Consider the following 21,411-nt stretch of genomic DNA (forward strand, 5'->3'; position numbering starts at 1 on the left):
TTGGTAGAAAGCCCCTGTAAAGCTGTCTGGACCCGGGCTTTTGTTTGCTGGAAGATTTTTGATCACTGCTTCAATTTCTTCAGTAGTTATCAGCCTATTCAGGTTTTTTTATTCATCCTATTTGAATTTTGAGAGCTTGTATTTTTCTAAGAATATGTCCATTTTGTCTAGGCCTGTGGTTGGCAAACTGCGGCTCACAAGCCACATGGGGCTCTTTGGCCCCTTGAGTGTGGCTCTTCCACAAAATACCATGGCCTGGGCAAGTCTATTTTGAAGAATTGGCGTTAGAAGAAGTTTAAGTTTAAAAAATTTGGCTCTCAAAAGAAATTTCAATCGTTGTACTGTTGATATTTGGCTCTGTTGACTAATGAGTTTGCTGACCACTGGTCTAGGCTGTTTATTTTGTTGGAGTAGAGTTGTTCATAGTATTTTTTCATAATCCTTTGTATTTCTGTGGGATCAGTTGTTACTTTGCCTCTCACATTTCTGATTTTGTTTATTTGGGTCCTCTCTGTTTGCTTCTTGGTGAGCCTGGCTAGAGGTTCATCAATCTTATTTATCCTTTTAAAGAACCAGCTCTTGGTTTTGTTGATCTTTTGTATTAATTTTTGGTCTCTTTGTAATTTATTTCTGCTCTGATCTTTATTATTTCCTTCCTTCTGCTTACACTGGGCTTTTCTTGTTGCTCTCTTTATAACTCTTTTGAGTTGTAGGGTTAGATAATTTATTACCATTTTTTCTTGTTTTTTGAGGTAGGCCTGTAGAACTATGAACTTCCCTCTCAAGACTGCTTTCACTGTGTCCCATAGATTTTGGATTGTTGTGTTTTCATTGTCGTTTGTTGCTATGATGCTTTTAATCTCTTCTTTGATCTCTTTGTTAACCCAATCATTGTTTAATAGCATGCTATTTAGTCTCTAGGTGTTTGATTTTTTTCATTGTAGTTGATTTCTAATATGCCATTGTGATCTGAGCAGATGCTTACTCTGATTTCTATCTTCTTGAATTTGAAGAGACTTTTCCTGTATCCCAATATGTGGTCTATCTTTGAAAATGACCCATGTGCACTTGAGAATGTATATTCTGTGACTTTGGGGTGAAATGTTTTGAAGAGGTCAATTAATTCCCTCTGATCTAGTGAGTCATTTAGGATTGATGTTAATTTGCTGATTTTGCTGATTTTTTTGTTTAGAGGATTTATCCAGTGGTGTTAGTGGGGTATTAAAGTCCCCTACTATGACTGTATTTCTGTCAATCTCTCCCTTGATATCCTCCAGAACATTTTTTATGTATTCGGGTGCTCCTGTATTTGGGTGCATATATGTTTACCAGAGTTATATCTTCTTGTTGAATTGCTCCCTTTAGTATTATGAAGTGGCCTTCCTTATCTCTTGTTATGGCCTTCACTTTGAGGTCTAAATTGTCAGAAATAAGTATTGCTAGTCCAGATTTATTTTCATTTCCATTTGCCTAAAAAACCTTTTTCCATACCTTCATAATCAGTCTGTGTGAGTCCTTTGTTCTGAGGTGAGTCTCCAGTAGACAGCAGATATATGGGTCATGTTTTCTTATCCACTCAGCTATCCTATGTTTTTTGATTGGGGTATTTAATCCATTTACATTTAAGATTATTATTGATAAGTACTTGTTTGTTGCCATTTTTATTCTTTATGCCTGTGTTCTTCCCTTCCTATTTCTTCTTTATACAGCAATCCCTTTAGCATTTCTTGCATTTCTGGTTTGGTGGTAATAAACTCCCTTAGTCTTTTTTTGTCTGTGAAGCTCCTGATTTCACCCTCAACTTTGATTGATAGCCTTGGATAGTACAGTATTCTTGGATTCAGACCCTTCCTTTGCATGACTTTGTTTATTTCATTCCATTCCCTTCTGGCCTGATATGTTCTGGTTGAAAAATCAGTCGATAGTCTGATTGGAGATCCTTTGTAGGTAACTTTCTGTCTCTCTCTGGCAGCCTTTATGATTCTTACTTTGTCATTGGTGTTTGCCAATTTAATTATAATGTGTCTTGGTGTTGGTCTTTTGGTTTTCATTTTGTTTGGGACTCTGTGAGCTTCTTGGACTTGTGTGAGTTTTTTCTTCTTCCCAATATCAGGGAAGTTTTCTGTCATTATTTCTTCAAATAGGTTTTCTATTCCTTGCTCAGTTTCCTCTCCTTCTTGGACCCCTATTATGCGGATGTTGTTTCATTTCGTGTTGTCCCAAAGTTCCCTGAGGCTCTCCTCCTGTTTTTTAAGTTTTGTTTCCAGTTGCTACTCCGCTTTGGTATTTTTTCCAACCTTGTCTTCTAGCTCACTAAAGCGGTCCTCTGATTCTTCTAGTCTACTGTTGATGCTTTCTATTGAGTTCTTTATAGCAGTGGTGTCATTTTTTATTTCTTCTTGGTTCTTCTTCATTTCCTCTTGGTTCTTACACATATTGTGGAATTTGTATTCCAACCTTTTCGGTGTCCCTATGACCATTGCACTGAATTCTTTCTCTAACATATGGCTTGTCTCCATTTCTTTTACTTCCTTTTCTGGTGATTCTTCCTTTTCTTTTTAATGGGGGCTGTTTCTTTGTCTCCCCATGTTCGCTCCTCTCAGGGTATCTGTTTATGTAGCTCTGTCTCTCCTGCATTGTCTTAAAGGCACAAAACACAACATGAGAAGACACAACACACAGGGCACCAAACACAAATGTATTCATGATACCAATAACCCCAAACAAATATGACCACCAGAGAAAAGAGAATTTGGGAGAGAAAGGAGTGGAAAATGATATTGAGAAAAGGACAAAATGTAAGAGAGAAAAGAAAGATAAGAAAATAGAAGGGGAAAAAGTATATGTATATGGGGAGAAAACTCAAAAAAACCAACAACTAATCCAAAAAATGCAAACAACAAACACCCAGAGATGAATACAAACAACTATTCCAAAAAATGCAAACAACAAACACCCAATCAACAAACACCAAGCTGAATCTGAGAAGGCAAAGCTTATTTCCAGAAGGTAAGGTCAAGGAATTGAATGAATGGGGAAATGGCCACAATTCAGTATAGAGGAGGTAGAAAGAGAATGAGTTTATAAGAAGAAAAGTAAAAAAATAAAATACAAAGAAAAATAGTAAAGAAATATATAAAATATACATATATATATATATATATATATATATATATATATATATATATATATTTTCCCCTTTCTTTAACCTATCTATGTATTTATCTATTTTTGGAAAAGGAGGAAAGAGAGTATATAGGCCTGAGTTGGTGATTGGAATTAATTAAGCTATTATTAGAAGAAGAGAACAGGCAATGAGAGGAAAAACAGAAGCAAAAAAGAAGAAAAAAAATGAAAAACTAGCTAACAACAACAAGAAGACAGACAGAAAGAAAAATTTAAAAATTTTGCTAATGAAGAAAGAGAAGAGAGAAGTATACATGGACTTGGAGCAGGGAAGAGGAAATTAGATATATGAGTAAGACCAATTTTTAACAGGGAGTGAAAAGAAAGGATAGAGAAAAACTAAAGCAGGAATAGGGTAGGAGAAATGGGATGAAAAAGGGGAAAAGTGAGGAAGAGAGTGTTGGCAAAAAGGAAAAATTGAGATAGAGTAAAATAATGCTAAAATAAAAATAAGAATAGAATGTGGAAAACTAATCCCAAAATAAAATTAAATAAAGAAAAAATAAAACTTTTTGTAAAAAGGTAAAATAATATTAGTAATAATAATAATTAAAAATAAAAATATAATAATAAAAAAGTAAAATCAAGTGAGAAAAAAATTTTAGTTTCTCAAGTAAAAGATAAAAATTAAAAAAGTGAAGTAGTGAAGGTTGTTCACTTCCTCTACTGTTCTGCCTGGCACCTCTGTCTCCTGTTAGGTAGTCAGCACAGTGTAAAAGTTCCCTGCAATCCACCACTCCTCTGTGTCATAAGCCACAACCTTGTTTTCAAGCAGGCTGGATTTCTCTGCTCACTTTGTTTCTCTGCCTGCCTTCAGTTGTATTTACACAAGAGTCAATTTCTGATACAATCTTTGGGTGGCGGTGTTTCTGTATTAATTTACGGGACCAAATGGCCCCTCTACCCAGTGTTTAGATTCTTCTTTCCCTGCTGCACTTAATACTGGGTTGGTGGGACGGACTGACCCAGAGCTGTTTTTTTGCTCATCTCTTCTTATTCTGACCCCCAGTTTCCGCAAAAACAACTTTCCCCTGCAGTCTTGGTGAGTGTTTTTAATTGGAAGGTCCTATGTATAGGATTTAGTAAGCAGAAGCAATGAGGTAAAAAAAAAAAAAAAAAAAAAGACAAAGGAACAGCATCATCTCACATCTTTTTCCCCTGGCACTGTGTGGTCAGTATAGAACTTCAGCCTGCCTTTCTGGGCACAGTTTCCCTCAGCCGTGGGCTTATATCTAGAGTCCCCTTCTGCCAGCAGCCCTGTGGACCCCCTTCCACATTCAAGGGCTACACTGACCCCAAAGGCCATGGATTTGGTGGGGCTCAGTCTCCCTCTGAGATTCTAGTCCCCAATGCACATGTTTCTCCCTCCAGCCTGGATCCCAGATCTCACCTCTCTCTAGGCGATCTCTGAACTTTCCTTCATGGATTGCCTCACCAGTTATGTTTAATTCGCCAATTCCGGGTGGATGTTATTCAATTCAGCTGTTCCTTCTAGCTCCTCTGTGAGAAGGTGCCGGGCCCGTCCCCATATCCAGCGCCGCTTTGTCTCCCCTTGGACAAACTTTGTAGGCACCCATGGCCAGGGAAGCTGAAGTTTCAGTGTTTGTGGGTTCACAGCTGAGGCATCTGGTCCCTGGGCATTGTGGTTGTAGGGTCCTGGGAGATATCCAAGGTCTCCCCGATTGAAGGTAAGACTGGGCTTCCGATCATAGCTACTCTCCCCTTCAAGATGGTGCAGTCTCTGTGGCAGAGCCGGCTGCTCTGGGAGAGATTTCAGCAGCAGTAGAGGCTGCCCAGTTAGGGTAGCCTGGTCCGCCAGTCCCCAACAGTCCTATGGAATATAGCTGTCTCTCACTCATACATACACACACTCCCCACACATTCACGCACTCTCCTTTTGCTCTCTCATTCATACACTATCTTGCAGCCTGCCATGCCATTAGCCACCATCTTCATGAACCTGAAAGAACTCTTAACAGTTCTTTGTAATACATCTTCATTATGAAATGAACTTAAGAGATTTACTTAGCACAACTACCTTTGAAAAGTGATAGATTTAGTTGTTCTGCCTATATAAACCCTAATACAGAGTCTCCCACTTGAGGTATTCCCTTGATTGACCATCCTGCTGCTCGGTAGACAAGAAGCATAAAAAGCTCTGACTAGATCCTCATGGGTAGCAAGCCTGGATTGTGCTGTTCACAGTTAGAAAAATTGTTAGTAAAGCTTAACTCCCTAGTAGAGAATCTCCCAGGGCCATTACCAAACATATTCTTGGAAAACACATAATGAGGAAAATCTATAATAATAAAGGTGTAATATGCTAATTAGACCAGATGTCCTTCCAGACATCCTTCTGGATGACCTTCCAAACAAAGCCGGGGCTGCAAGGGAAGCCTGGGTCCTGGGTGCCTGCCAGCGGCCAGAGGAAAGCCCAGGTCCCAGGTGCCAGAGGGAAGGCAGGGCCTACTCTTGCACGAATTTTGTGCATCGGCTTCTAGTATAATAATAAAGGGGAAAATGCTGTTACCATACTGTGGATTTGGAAAATAATGGGAAGTTGGTCATTTTAATGCTGTGAGAAGATATTCCAAAATGAGTTTTTAGGATGATGAATGTAAAATATAAATGCCTCCCTTCTAGTATTACTTATCAGCTAGGCTCTTACAGGATTTAGGTAAATATCCATTTGTTATGCATCAGGCAGTTGTGTGAAATTACCTGTAAATGTAACTTCAGGGAGTGCTAGTCTTTCTCTCAGGAAGTCACCTGCATAGTGGGATATGAGAAGTCTAGAGAAAGACTCATCCAAACAGCCTCTTTTTCTATTGATTGACATTTGTTGATTGAAAATCTATCACCAATACTACTACTTTGCATTTACTCAGTTTTTGAAGACTGTGGATGTTATCATCATATAATTGGATCTCCAAATAATACCAGATAGACAGGGTAGAGAGGAAAGTGAAGCTTAGAGACCTTAAATCGTTCTGTAGATTATAAGACTCTTGGCAGAATATTCATTCATTTCACAAAAACCTATGCCGTGCCCCTATTATGTGCCAGGGACAATGACAGGCACTATTTAGGCACTAAGGAAAGAAATATGAAAGACAGTTTTGGTCTAGCACAGCCCATTTTAAATATCATGTGATGTGGCCTATGCTAGGGATCTCACATCTCCTAGCTACCCATCCCGTAGATTTCCCCAACCCACCAAAGGTTTGTTATTAGAAAGTATTTCATGTGCTATTAAAATCTATCTCCTTTTAAAATACAAATTACCATGGGCGTGCCACATTTAACCTTTATCTGCTGCAATTCCTTTCTTGTGAATTAGTTGTTCTGCTCTTTCCTACAGGATAGGCAATGAAAGCAGTTCTTTGCAGAAAGAACTATGGAAGCATAGTTTAGGGATGGGGAGGTGTGAAGTGTCAGGGAGAGTACAAAGTCATTTTAGAGAGGCTTAGGTAGGATCCAAAAAGAGTGCTGAGGATGATTCTAGAAGGTTAGGGTTAGCATTGAGAATTCATTTCATCCACTTTACAAATTACCATGAATGAACCTAGACTAAGGATAGTAATAGAAATTCTTTTTTTTTAAACTAATATTTCCTGGGCACCTACTTAAGCCTGAGACTAGGTTAGGCTCTAAGGATCCATGTAGCTTTGAACCAGATTGGTTTCATCCTTGTCCTCATTGAGATTAGAGTATAGCAGGGACATAGACATTGTTAAGTACTTTGAGCTCTTTAGTGCTATGCTAGAAGCACGTACAATAGTAGAGCCCAGTCCAATCTCGTAGATGAGGGAGTTCTTTGAGTTCATAAAATTGAATTGGGCCCTAGAACACTGAGAGAAGAGTAAGTGAGTAGAATTACTGTGCTTACTGTCTTCATTTAAATCAGTAATCAGGGGACTCTCTCAAAAATAGCATTTTCAGGGAAAAGTGATACAAATTGTTTGTTTTATATTGAAATTCTCTATATCCACTGACTTGGCTTGCCTGGGGAACTTCTCTCTTCTTGACAGAAAATACATGTCTTCAAGAAGACCTTGCAGGCATTGATCTACCCCATGTCTTCCACCACCCCCCACAATTTTGAGGTCTGGACAGCTACGACACCAACCTACTGCTACGAGTGCGAAGGGCTCCTGTGGGGCATTGCCCGGCAAGGCATGAAGTGCTTGGAGTGCGGAGTGAAGTGCCATGAGAAGTGCCAGGACCTCCTGAATGCCGACTGTTTGCAGAGTGAGTACTTGGTTAGGCTGAAGAGGTGGTTTTGCAGAGCCTCCCTTATCCTATATATTCTCAGGTCAGTCCTCTCAGCTCTTGCTAGTTTCCCTGCCATGTATGCAAAGAAACACATACTGCCCATTTGGTCATGGAGTTGAACTTGGTGCGATTCCTACAGTGTTGAACTCACTCGGCGCAATTAGATTTCTCAGAGTGAGTACCTAGAGTACAATTGCATTGACATCCAGTAGAAAACTTTACAGGACTCCTAGTTGATTTTCTCATTTTACCTCATCATAGCTCCAGGGGGGTAAGTGGGAATATGTAGAGTCATGTTCCTCAAATGGGAGCTAACACCCTCCCCACCCCACCCCCACCCTATCCCCCGTGATTCCAGCAACTGGAATTTTTTCCAAGCCTATTTGGTGTCTGATTGAAGGAACCATCTTCTTCTATGTCCCATGCACAGGTCTTAGATTGGAAGATCTTGTGTTTGAATGTCAAAGACAAACCTACGTTACCAGATACGTGACCTTAATCAAGAATTTTAAATTTCGGGGCTTTATTTTCCTCCACCAAATGAATAGGAATCACAAATTTACCTCAGAGAGTTATTGGAAATAGTCTCTTCTAATTGTCTGGCACAGTAGATGCTCAATGAATCTTAGTGGCCCTTCCGCACTTTCACACTTCCAAATAGGTACTTGTGTCAACCTTTATGACATGTGTTACCTTAAATTTTCCATTTTCAAAAAAATAATTATTTTTACTGATACTTTAGATTCAGTCCAGAAATGCCAAAATATCACACTCTAAAGTACATATTACGGTCTTTCACTGCCTTATTTATTTGGTCATGTGTGCTGACCTTAAACAAGTTAAAAAAGCATTGCCCAAGAAATATATCTGAATATGGATTTTTATTTGCAAATAATGCTTTTTTTCACATTTAAACATTGTCCCCTCTGTTCATTGTTTATATAAATGTGGTCAATGTTAGGTTCATGGGTTGCTGAAATTGAGAAGGGACAGAGGAAAATGTCAAAGTAAGGATTAAATAAGAAATGCTTTCATGGCTGGCATTTGTAGTAACAGGAACATACATTCTACAGTTTTCTCTACCTGATTAGTATTCTTCCTACACAGTCAGATCATAATGAGTCTATTAATGGTAATAAATGTATTTTCTTAGCAAAAAATAAAGTAGTAGTATTCCTCTGGGATACTACTGGAAAAAAAAGTAATACACACACACACACACACACACACACATATACATATGACTGACTGCTGAAGAAGAAGGGGGATTAACTCAATATTGCTCAGTTAATTTACTTAAAATCTCATAATTCAATTAAAATCCAATCCATTTGTTTAGAAAATGAATTGTAAAATAGGCATCTAAGAAATAAGTTTATTAGGTCAAGGACGTTTGAAAAACAGATAGGAAAAGTATTGCCATCTCGAAACAAATGGCTTGAATCCCTTTAAACAATGATACAGATCATAGCTGAGAAATGAGCTTATCCTTCTTTCAATCTTTTAAAGAACAGAAATGCCACCCATTTATTAAGCTTTAGAAACATTTTCATAATCCATTTCCTTTTCTTAAGACAACATATATTATTGGATTTTGGCCAATAAATTAGGCAAATTTTTCAGTGAGGTTATTCATAAAATGTACTTATAAATGGGAAGAATCAACAATAGTTCAGAAAAATGAGAGTAGGTATATATGTTCCAGGAAGAGGGTATTTTTTTTAAGTAACACCTCCTTTTTTTGCAAAATAAAATTCACTTCTACATTGAACACAAATGGGTTTTCAAGTATATGAATCCAGCTTTACCACTTTCCACAATAGCTATCAAATTTAAAATTCTTCCTATGGAATCAGTGACATTTTTTTAAGAAATTTCTCTTGATCATTGCTTTAAGCCAGATATTTACCGTGGGAACCCCTTGCGTGAGATATTTCCATGTATGCCATCATTGAAAAGGAAAGAATAAAAAATTAAGAAGTTAAGAGAAATCAGAATTGGAAGGTGTAGCAATGCAACCTCCTTTTCAAAATGGTCATTCAGTCTCTGAACACCTCCGGGGAAAATTTATTACCTTGATAGACAGCTGAATTCATCATTGGAAAGATCTAGTTTATGAATTAAAATTTGAACTAAGTCCTTCCTGCCTCCTCTAACTTCTATTATTTAAGCCAAATCTTACCTCTAGAGAAAACATTTAATACATTGATTTCCATTGCATATAATGGTTTTCACATACTTGAAAATAAGTTTTCTTCAGGTTTCTAGGACTCATTATTTTGCTAATCCTTTTTCTGCAGTCTGTCAATTTACACACATATTCTCTCTCATACATACACAAAAGAAAATAAAAATACTTTACACATGGTCTGACCAATGACCCATGCAAAAGAGAGAGTATTTAAATTTACTTCAAATTGAGTTGAGTTTGTTATTTCATTTCCATCAAGTGTTGGGTCTGTGACTTACACATTTGCAGTCAAGTGGGATTAAATCAGATTGTTATAAAATCCCATTCACTGCTTCAGTACTTCTTTGAAGGTTCGGAGATATAGAAAATACCTCAAATAAGTTCCCCAAACAGTCTCATCTTAGCTCCTCTTTGACTAAGTTTACTTGGAGGTGCTTCTTATACTTGTCTGTCTTCCTGGCCCAAGGCTCTTAGCTGTATAGTGATAGCTGTGAACAGAGGAGACGAACGGGAAACAGAAAGATCAGTCCCTGAGAAAGAGAACTGGCTTTTCTTCCTGTCTCAGTTCCAGGCCAGTGGCAGTAGCCAGGGTCTGACTGCGCACCCCCCCCCCTTTTTTTTTAAATTAACTCATTTGGGTCTTGCTATCTAAGATCTTTTTTTCTTTATAATTTTCGTAAAAGCTTAGGTGGTTGAAGTATTGAGATGTTAGTGACCCTGAATGATGTTAATATAACCCATAAGGAACTTGATATTACAGTTATGATAGCAACTTTAATCTAGAAAAAAAGCAAAAAAAAAAAAAACATACGTTGGCTGGGATAAGGATGTGTGCAGCATGAAGCATATGTAGAGGAGAGATCATATGTAAAATATTTTCTTTATCTTTTCACATTGGAAAGGAAACTTCAAAATTAGAAAAATATGCAAATACCATGGTACCTAACCCAACGGGCCTTTACTTCCTTACACATGTCCAAGGAAGGAATCCCAGAGTCCCACTGAATAAACATTCTGCCTAATAAGGATGGAAAGTATTTCTCCAAAAGTTAAAGAAAGCGGCATCTCATGGGCGTGTGTGTTTTTTGTTTGTTTGTTATTTTGTTTGTTTTTGTTGTTCTCTGTGTTCCCCACTGACATTGTATAAAGCTCATGTGTCCTAATTATTACCCATTGCCAATTCATAACATTAGGAAGTCTGGCTAGTGTACTCCCTGTCTGCAAACTAGAGACTGATGCTCTTTCTTTGTGTTTGTGTTGCCACATTTTGCAATGGTGATACCTTAAGATGGTTATTTGTACGGAGCAGCTTCTGTGGGGGAGAGCTCTATTCTGGGCTTTCAGAGCTCAACAGGAAGTAATTGATGTTGTCCCTCAATGCAAACCTATTTTCTAAAACTTAATTCAGATGAGTAGATGTGAACACATATCTTGGAAACTTTTGACATCTACTCTTTCAACAGCAATTGTACAAAATATGCTTATGTAATGAGTACTCAGGAAGCTTAGAACTAGGATTCTGTGTATTCACTGCTATACAGGGAGACCATAGCCTTTATTTCCCCTGAACTTAGACACATTTAAGCACTGGTAACTGCTTAATAAGTGTCAGTTTATTAATGAGAACCTAAGAACTATAGTTAGAAATGTCATGTAATGATTTAAAGATCATTCTTTCATAGAACCATAGACTTTTAGAGGAGCCTTTAAGATCAGTAGATTGGATTTCACTGAGTTCACACAGTTTAGTATCTTGTCAAAAAAAGAATCAAGTGAATATTAGAGTTAGAGTTAGAACTCAGGTCTGTGCATTCCAAGCCCAGTGTTCTCTCCTAATTTGTAAAGAAATATACAAAGTTGGCCCTAAGGAGAGAAAATGAAAGTTGTTGAATTTTATTTGTAGTGCTTTTCCAGTCTCGCATAGAGTTTCCCTGACTGTAAGACATCCTGTGCTGCCCAGATAAATCTTGGCTTCACAGAACTTCCCATCATGATGATGCCTCAAGGCCTGTCGGTGGCCAACACGCCAAGCTATCACAACATGCTATTGCATTGACTCTTCAACCACACTAAAGAGGAAATAATCTGATACATTAATTTGGGTAAAAGTGGAATCAGGAGTTAAGTTACTTTAATACAATGACCAATTCTTTAACCCAAAAGAATAAACTAATAATGGAGTATTTTCAATTGCTGGGGCTTCTGTAGGGGGATGGAAGGGTAACTATGCCTTATATTATGTCATACAGGTATCAACATAAACATAAGAAAGATCTAGTTTCTCATCCTGCTACTACTGGAATTTTTTTTTAAACCTCTCTGAGCATCATGTTCCACATGTGTGGTAATATCCGTTAATGCCCTCCAGCTAAAGACTACCAGGAACACACTTGTAGCTTTAAAAGTTTAGTTTATTACCCATTGCTGAAGGGAGCATGCAGAGCAGGGTGAGCTGAACAGTGTGTCAGTAAGAGGGTTTTAGACAGCAGATGTTCGCCTGGATTGGGTATTGTCTGGAAGTGAGAACAGCTCTATGAGTCTGCAGGTTAACAAACCTTACCTACAAGGAGGGGGGACTCGAGTGAAGCTAACAGCTGTACTTAGTAAAGAAACAGTGGCTGCTTAGTTAGAACGGGGGATGTTTGGTATTGGGAATTTTGTGACCTTGTATTTATTTGATTTTATGTTATTGGTAGAAGTGGAGGGCTGGGGTGCTGCAAGGAAATTAAGTTCCTGAGGCCCCCCTGGGAGGATGGGGTTTTTGTGGAAAGCTCTATTGGTGATGTAAAATTAAGGAGGTTCCCCTTCAAGGTCCCACCTTTGTCCATCTCACCATGGAAGAAGTCTAATCTTACCTTCAGAAGGGCCAGAATTAAGGCCACTGCCTAGAATCTCTGTTTCGTATTATAGTCCAGTCCAGTCCAGCATCTGGTTAACTTGGCTTGTGTTCCCAGCTCCAGTCCAGCATCCTGAGTGTGGAGTCTACGTTGCCATGGGCCATGTGGCTGCTTAAGGCCACATGGCATGGGTGAGTGCAGGTCACAGAGCAAGCGAGCAATTGGGAGAGGGAACAAGAAGCAAGAGAGAGAGGGGGAGAGAGACGTTTTAACTTTGCATTTCTGATAGTGTATACCCCCTGACCAAACCATTGTCGCCCAGGCTACACTGACAGGCAAGCATCTTCCCTGCATCACTCCAACTTCACTGTGTGTGCACCCATCTCCCCTTTGTTCTATCTCTTCCCCACTCCAATTTCCTCCCACACCCCCCCGTGATTTGTTGGACTGGCGGTATTCTGGGGAGTGTGATGAGACAGGTTCCTGGTGAAGCTGCCCAGATGACCAACCTCCCCATTGCTCTCTTCCTATTATTAATATTAATAATCAGTTATGATGATAACACTTAGAAAAAATATCAAGTGCCCTTGTTTGTGTCACTTTGCACTGTCATAGAATGACTGTGTGTGAGGTGGCTGTCCTGTGAGCTTGCTCATGTCCGACAGGAGAACAGCATGGCCTAACTGGGAGTGCCAGGCCAGCTTCCAATGACGCTGAACTTGTGTCAGTCAAGTTCCTGGCTGTCAGAGTCTACGTAAGGAAAGATGGGGGAAAAAGAACCTAGTGCTTAAATTTCTCATTGTTTTATCCTATTTCGCTTCTTTTTTGAAAAGAATATGAAGAAATCTATGTAACTAAAAATAGCAAGAGAAAAAAAGGTCTTTTCTCCTTCCATTCCCCCCTTGCTTTCTTCCTTTTTTCCATACATAGTAAAAATAATTTGGAAATTGTTCATTTTTAAAAAATTAATTTGTTCCCCTAATTCATATAGATATTTTTTTACTCTGAAATGATTCTGAAATTTTTAAAAAGAAAGTATTCTAGATAATGCTTAGGAGATGTAGTAGCTTTGACACACAATTCTGTGAGTGGATTCCTGATTTTGTCTTCTTTTAATATGCAAATGTTTCCAAACTTGTTCTAAATGTTTGTATTTACAATTAATGGGACAATTGAATATGGTGAGGTGGAGGGGGAAGAAATGTTGATTTTTGTTTGTTTTTGGACCCAAGTTCATTGACAGTGAAGTCACTTCATAGAAGGTGGCAGTGAGGGGGCCACCCTTGGGAGTAGGGGATGATGCTATGCTAGATCTGTGTTCCTCCAATTATTTTTCTGCTAACTATCAGTCCTTTGTTGGTTTGCCAGAAATCCTGTGGAGTGTGTGGCTTTGATTATATAAGAAAAAGGAGGTGGCTGACTTGAAGACTGGGGGAGTTGCAGGTTGGTTCTTGAAAAGAATAAAGACATGTTAAAAGAGGAGGGTTAAGATGATCTTGAGTGCAAAGCAACTAAAGAGAAAGGGTAGGAAATACTAAGTACATGTCCACCTACATGATTTCAGGGGAAATAAAACTAGAGAGGCACCAGAAGCAAGCCCACCTACATGGTTTTACTGGCAAAGAAATGGAAAACAACCAAGTTTTTCATATAAAGGTCCTAGAGAGGGAAATGCCTCAGTACCGGGCCCTCCAAGCTTTTCATGTGTGCTAACAGGTAACCCCTCTGGGTTCACCAGCCCCGAATGCAGGTAAGGATTTATGAATGTAAAATAATAATTGTTATATTTATTATTGCCATTATATATATATATATATATATATATATATATATATATATATATATATATTATTTTATTTAAAATATCATAAATACCATATATAATATAAATAACACTTAATATTATAATAAATATTTGTTTATTATTATATGTTCTAGATTCTTGAACTCTATTTTCTTTTATCTTCAAGCACTTCATTGGCTCCCAATGAGCAGAGTTATGGAGCATTTAGCATTCGGTAGACATTGCGTGTGGCCCTGTCCTTGGAAGAGTTTTCAAGGAGTTGCTTCATGGGTCAAGTACAGAACCATAAACTTTCTCAATGTGAAATTCCTTAGTAAGCGTTTGTATCTTCACCCTTTTGACATTCTGAAATCCCTATACATGTCCAATTATTAGTATTGAAACTATAGTCATTTTCTCATTTAATCTTTACAAAGACTCTATTAAGGAGGATACTATTATTTTTTCCTTTTGTTTTTCAGATGAAGAGATTAAAGCTTACAAAGATAAAGTAACTAGCCCAATTTCAAATGGTTATTAAATGACAAACCAGGATTCACACCCATGACTCTTTCCTCTAGACCAGTGGTTGGCAAACTCATTAGTCAACAGAGCCAAATATCAACAGTACAACGATTGAAATTTCTTTTGAGAGCCAGTTTTTTTAAACTTAAACTTCTTCCAACGCCACTTCTTCAAAATAGACTCGCCCAGGCCGTGGTATTTTGTGGAAAAGCCACACTCAAGGGGTCAAAGAGCCGCATGTGGCTCGCGAGCCGCAGTTTGCCGACCACGGCTCTATACAAAAGCGTCATGAGCCACTATGTTCTTTTACCTTATTTAAAATTGAGTTTCTTGATATATTTCTTCCATTTATATTTGGACTTATGCCCTTGTTTTACACTGATGACTAAGTGCATGAGATATATAGGCCTACCAAATTCTGCTTTCTAACGATGGGCACACAGCTTTTGTTTTCAGAAAATTCCAAATGCAAAGCCAGGGGTGAGGTATAGTTTATATCTACATAAGGTGCTCCCACGGCACATTTATCACTTTACACTAGATTTATTCTTGTTTATTGCAGGATTATGGCCTACACATTAAATGAGACCCAGAGCTAAATGAGTTAAATATGGTAATCATTTTATTTTAGGCTCCCCTAAGAAATATTTTGTCTTCTTTGTATATTGAGTGTATCCTATTTTCTAAGCAGTGTGCTAGATACTTGGAAAGCACACTTAAGTTAATTAAGGTTGGTCTTGCAGGCTAGCATATAGGATATATGTATTATTCAGGTAGCTGTGACAGTGATGATTGATAAATATTCAATAATTTTGTGAGGCAGTTGCTTGAAATCCGCCATGTTAAGCATAGTTACACCATAAAAATCTGCTAATGCTACAAATCAAGTTTGTTGTTTTATTGTTGTTGTTTGTGTTTTCTGTGTGTGTGTGTGTGTGTGTATGTGCGGGAGGAATGGATATGACCACTGAGTTTAGAAAACCTCTTCATCTGTTAAGAGAGATCATTTGCTGGATTTGAGGGTAATGGGGTGAGATAGGTGAAGAGAGTTGAAGTGTTTGGAACAGCTGTTGAGAAAAGTAGTCAAGAAGAGACTGAGACCAAGGAGAATATTGCAGTTGGTATGTATAGATAGATAATTATTTGGAAGATGCACTAAAATTGTAAATTGCCATATAAAGGTGTTGAAATTGTGAATTTCACATGAGATTTATATTTTAGGTAATAAATAAAAATTGGCTGTCTCATTAAATCATGTAGAAGAGAGTCATGTGGGATAAGTTTGTCTCTGTTTAAGGTTGAATTCTTTTGTAGTTTTGCTGTGCATAATTGTATTGACTGAGCTGCCAATTAATTGTTTTTAAAAATAACAATGATGCATTTCATTTGTACAATGTATTATACTTTACAAAGTGCTTTTACTATAAATTATCTCTTTTTATTTTATTTCTTTTTTATCTCTGGTTGACATATTACTATATTTCAATTAGGTACTAGACACTTTGAAGGAAGACTCATATAAATGCAAATGTAAGTTTATCTCTGATGACTTTGAGATAAACAGAATATTCAGGACAATTTGTACCTATTTAAGAAATGGTGTGTGTGTTTTTTAAGACAATATATGTGGGTTTACACAATAGGGCAATAAAAAGTACTTACAGATTAGTGACAAAAACTAATTATGAATTGTCGCTGTATCTCTGAACTAAACAAATCACAGTTGAATTACTTTTTTCAGATCAAAAACATAAAAGTAGAACTTTTAAAAAGTTATATATATGGAGTGTCCCCCAAAACTGTATACATACACTTTGAGTAATTATAAAGGGAGATTTTATTAAAATACATTTTATTTTCAAAATGGAGCTATCGGCTGTTAAAGTGTGTATACATTTTGGGGGGACACCTTGTATATTTCCTAGAAATAACAGTTAAAAGGCTTAAACATAGGTCTCTGCTAACTTATTCTCTTAGCCTGGCAATTTCACAAGTTGTGGGTCTGTTGTCTGTACAAGTTAGAGATTTTCTACTCCAACATCAAGAGTATTTGTGAATGTGATGCTTTCCTAATTAATTCTTTAAAAGAATTCAGGGAGCAATCGTTAAGTACAGAGATTTGATTTCTTTAAATGAAACATCTCTTGACATTCCAACCTTGAATTTAATAGTTTTTACTTGAATGAGCATTTATTATGTGGTGGTGATCAGCTGGCTCTTCCTAAATTTAGAAAAAAATCATCCAAAATATATTTAACTCTTGGGGACTTTAATACTCTTTCCTGGAGAATTTGGGAAAGTAATTTCACGAAGATAATAGTTGTTTAGAGTATTGGAGGGAGCCAGCATTTTTATGATACTTCTAACTCTTTGAACATTTTTAGACTAGCCTTTGCAAACCAAACATTTGGGACACTTTTAATCTCGTAGGTAACATTTCAAGCCATCACTGTTCTTTCTATTTAATAACGATTCCAGTACTTGTAAAATCTGCTCATTGAATAATTCTGTTATTGGTGGGGTGCCCTCTCTGTCCCCACCTGTTACTGGTGAAAGTAGAGCTCTTGGGGTGCCACGGGAAAATAATTTCCTGAGGCCCCCATCGGAGAAGGAAGTATCATGGAAAGCTTCATTGGTGTAAAATTAAGAGGGTTCCCCTCCAAGGTCCCATCTCCCTTTGTCTCACCGTGGAAAAAGTCCAGCGGTGTCTTCAGCTCGGCAAGGATTAAAGCCACTGCCCAGAGTTTCTGCTCCATGTTAAAGCACAGTCCAGCCAGCATCCGGCTAGCTTAGCTCCTGTTCCCAGCTGCAGTCCATGGCATGTGGGGTCCACATGGCTGGGGAGTGCATGGGCAAGTGCGGGTTACAGAGCAAGTGAGAAGCAGAAGAGCAAGAGCAAACAAACAAGAGAAACACAATTCTCTGTCTGGGATTAAAGCTGGGAGCCTAACCAAACAGCCCTTCAGGATTTTGTGTGCTTGTAGTGGCTCCACTCCCCTAGTCAGGTGTCCTTCTCCCAGGTTTCACTGACTGACATGCACCTGTCATAAGTCACCTTGGCTTCACTGCACATGTGCCCATCTTCCCCTTTGTTGGACCCCTAGCCGCAGTGGTTTACAGGGAATAGACCTGTGGTTCCGTGGGGTGTGTAAAACCACAGCTTCCTGGTGAAGCTGCCCAGAGGACTATGTTTACAATGTCTGCCCTTTCCTTTGCTCTCTTTCTATTATTAATATTAACTAGCTAGTTACAGTGGTAACCATTGCAACCAGTGTCTAGTCTGGCCTTAGTTAATTCTGCTGTGTAAGAATTATATACTGTGAAGTTATGCCAACGTAAGCAACATCCAAACCTGTAAGAAATGTTATGAGTTTATTTGAGGCAAACGCATGACAACTGCCAGGAAGCAAAGCCTCAAGGGACTAAGAAAATGACACTTGTGCATCTTATTTTATGCATTAAAATAAAAAGAGGAGGCATAAGAGGGTGACATGAAATCTATTGGTGATAGATTGGGGAGGCAGGAGAAAGTAAAGTGAGGGACAGGAGGAAACCTCTGGGATTGGATAAAAAGTAAAATGATAGACACATTTATTTTACACAGGAGAGTACAGGAAAGTTAGCAGTTAACAATTAACACAATAACAATAACAATGAGGGGATTTGTGTTCTTTGCTCAGGTGCAGTGATTGTGCTTTGAGGGGAAATTACTTTGTTGGTACAAAGACATGTTTATCAGGTATGTTATCCTAGATGCAATAACAGGACAGACTGGATCAGTTAAGATTGACTTTTGTTAGAGAAAAATACTGCCCTAGGTCATGCTACTGCCATGAATTGCTTTTAAAGGAGTGTTAACTTCAAACCATCCTATGTGGTTACTTTAGGTCTCTGAGTTTGTAAAGCAGCCATGCAGGCCTTCCCTGGGCTTGTCCGGTTTAGTATGTGGCACCTTTTAATGCACAGTTATTGAAAAATTACAAAAATGCTTAATTGCTTAATGGTACATAATGTTTGAATGTGTAGCTGTTCTAGGGCATGTTTTAACAGAGGACTAGGGCATTTAGAATGGCAAATTATTTAAAATGGAATGCACTAATTTATAGTACTTTTTTTAAAAAAAAAATGTGACTTGTCCTCAGAGGTTCTTTGTGTGTTTTTTATATTATTATTATGTAAGATAAAGACTGGGGATCTGTTCTTTCTACCAGCAGAATGGCCCTCTCTTTTAACTGTCTCTAATTATACCTTGATTATTATTAATAAATTTTTCCACTTTAGTGAATAAATGTTATACTTTCAAATTAATAAAGATTTTCACTAAATGACTGCTGTCAAATTGTATATGAATTTATAAAAAGGAAAGTTAGTAGTTGACCTTTTCTCTTTTAGCTTCTATACTTAAATTGGCTTAAGATTCACTGAATTCATTTCAAAGAACATTACTGAGGCTATCCTTTTAGGAGTAATTGTGCAGATAATTTATCCCATTTAATCTTAACGTTTTATGAAATATTGTATGAGTATACCTATTTTAAGAAACATCATATTTCAAAAAATCTAATACACATTGGGAATCCTTAGACAGGTAGAGGAATATTGGAACAATTTCTAATTATGAACACAAGTTTCTTAATCTTTTCACATCTTAATTGCTTCTGTGCCAAAAAAACATTTGCTTTCAGCAGTGGTAGTTCCTATAGATGGGCTTTTGCTCTCTCACTTCAAACTCACTAAAAAACTATGAGAGTTGAAATCACGGTTCACTAGTTACTTGTTCTGTAATACTGAGCAACCCAGAGGCCAGACAAAGCACGGAGAATATCTGGCTGGTAATTGGAAAAGGTGAGGGATCCAAGAATGAACTATTGGAAATACTTCACTGCCAGAAGGATTTGTGTTAAAAACAAAAAAAAGCCCAGAAATTTGAGATCAATCATAAAAAAAAAAAAAAAAAGTCCTAGAAAAACAAAGAGTTTTGAGTGGAAAGTGAGAATTCAGTCTGTTCAAAACCATGGCCTTATAGAATAATGAGTCAAGTCTATGGTTTCTTCGATACTTTAGAGGTTTTCTAGCTCAGTGGTTTTCAAATCTTTTTTAAACAGCAGAATCACTTTCATTTCAAGTATAATCTTACTCTGTATTTCAAAATACAGCAAATAGTGGTAGCTTTTATTTTATAAGAAAAAAATTAATCACTTAATTATGATAAATTCCATCAACAAAAATATTAGACACTTTGGATAGACCCAAGTATTTGAGATATTGATTTTGAGTGATATTTGCCATATATATTTCCCGATTTGATTTGGTTATCCATTTAGTAGATGTGTGCAGTATATAATACATTTGATTGTGTTCATTCTTTTTTGGGGGGGGGGGGGGTTTCACATTTTTTTTTTGAAAACTCAAACCAAATATTTGCACAACCCCTGATTTAGTCCAATAATACAAGTGAGAAAACTAGGGCTCAATGAGGTACATTCACTTGCCAAAAACACAAGTTGTCCTGAATCTCAGCATTGTGACTTGTACTCATATTTTCCAAAAAAGCTACTCTGACTCCTCAGAATAAAAGCATTCATTCATTCTCATGTTCCTCCTCCTTGCCCCCCTTTCTTGGGTCATCTAAAAGTAGCCAGACATACATTTACACCACTGTTGATTTTTCCATTATAGGAGCAGCAGAGAAGAGTTCTAAGCATGGTGCGGAAGACAAGACTCAGACTATTATTTCAGCTATGAAGGAAAGAATGAAGATCAGGGAAAAAAATAGGCCAGAGGTTTTTGAAGTAATTCAAGAAATGTTTCAGATTTCTAAAGAGGATTTTGTTCAGTACACAAAGGCAGCCAAACAGAGTGTATTGGATGGGACATCTAAGTGGTCAGCAAAAATAACCATTACAGGTAAAAATAAGTCTTTAAAATTTTTATCCGGCATTGAGTTTTTATGTCTTAGAAATCACTGCTTAAAATAACTGCAGATAAAATAAATATAATTTTCAATCTTGTCAATATTGACAAGAAGTCTAATTGGTACTTCAAATTTCTAAAATATATAATGGATAACTGAAGTAATGTCTCGTCCTATCTTTGTTTTGTTTAATCAACAGCTATGTCTTGATCTAATCGAAAGCTCTTCCAGCAGAAGAAGGTTCTGTTTTACAATATACCCATCAATATCCTGCACTTTACAAGAGATTATTAGCTTGGTTGCTTCCTGCAAAAAATAAATTGCAAGAGTACCCAATAATCTCCTCAGTCAGTTTTTCTTAATAAGAAAACAAATAACATTTTACTTACTTCTGGATCAATAACTCTCATCCATTTGATCTTTGAGTCAAGAAAATTTTAGTTTAGTAATGTCTAGTAATTTGAACTTCTGAGGTTGCTTGTAACATTAACAGTAAGTGTGCTATTTATCATGTTAAGATTTACCAAGCTCTATATATATGCACATACTGGAGTCCTGGTGCATGAAATTCATGCACGGGTAGGGTCCCTAGGCCTGGCCAGTGATCAGGGCCAACCTGTGGGGCGACTGGTGGGGCAGTCGGGGGGGGAGGGGGCCACTGCTGGAACCCACCATGGCTGGCCTGGCCCTGCCTGCTTGC

At 37.6% G+C, this 21,411-nt stretch overlaps 1 protein-coding gene across 1 annotated transcript in view; it reads left to right on the plus strand.

The window, feature by feature from the left end:
* Positions 1-21,411, plus strand: part of UNC13C (unc-13 homolog C) — a gene marked incomplete at both ends in the record, with an annotated part of 518,328 nt that overhangs the window by 207,953 nt on the left and 288,964 nt on the right. Inside the window, 2 exons of the mRNA XM_079768690.1 lie at positions 7,218-7,437; positions 20,477-20,704. Coding sequence (XP_079624816.1) covers positions 7,218-7,437; positions 20,477-20,704 — 448 coding nt within the window. The remainder of the gene's footprint in view (positions 1-7,217; positions 7,438-20,476; positions 20,705-21,411) is intronic.

This window comes from Cnephaeus nilssonii (assembly GCF_951640355.1).
Source record: "Cnephaeus nilssonii genome assembly, chromosome: 4".
NCBI classification, from domain to species: domain Eukaryota; kingdom Metazoa; phylum Chordata; class Mammalia; order Chiroptera; family Vespertilionidae; genus Cnephaeus; species Cnephaeus nilssonii.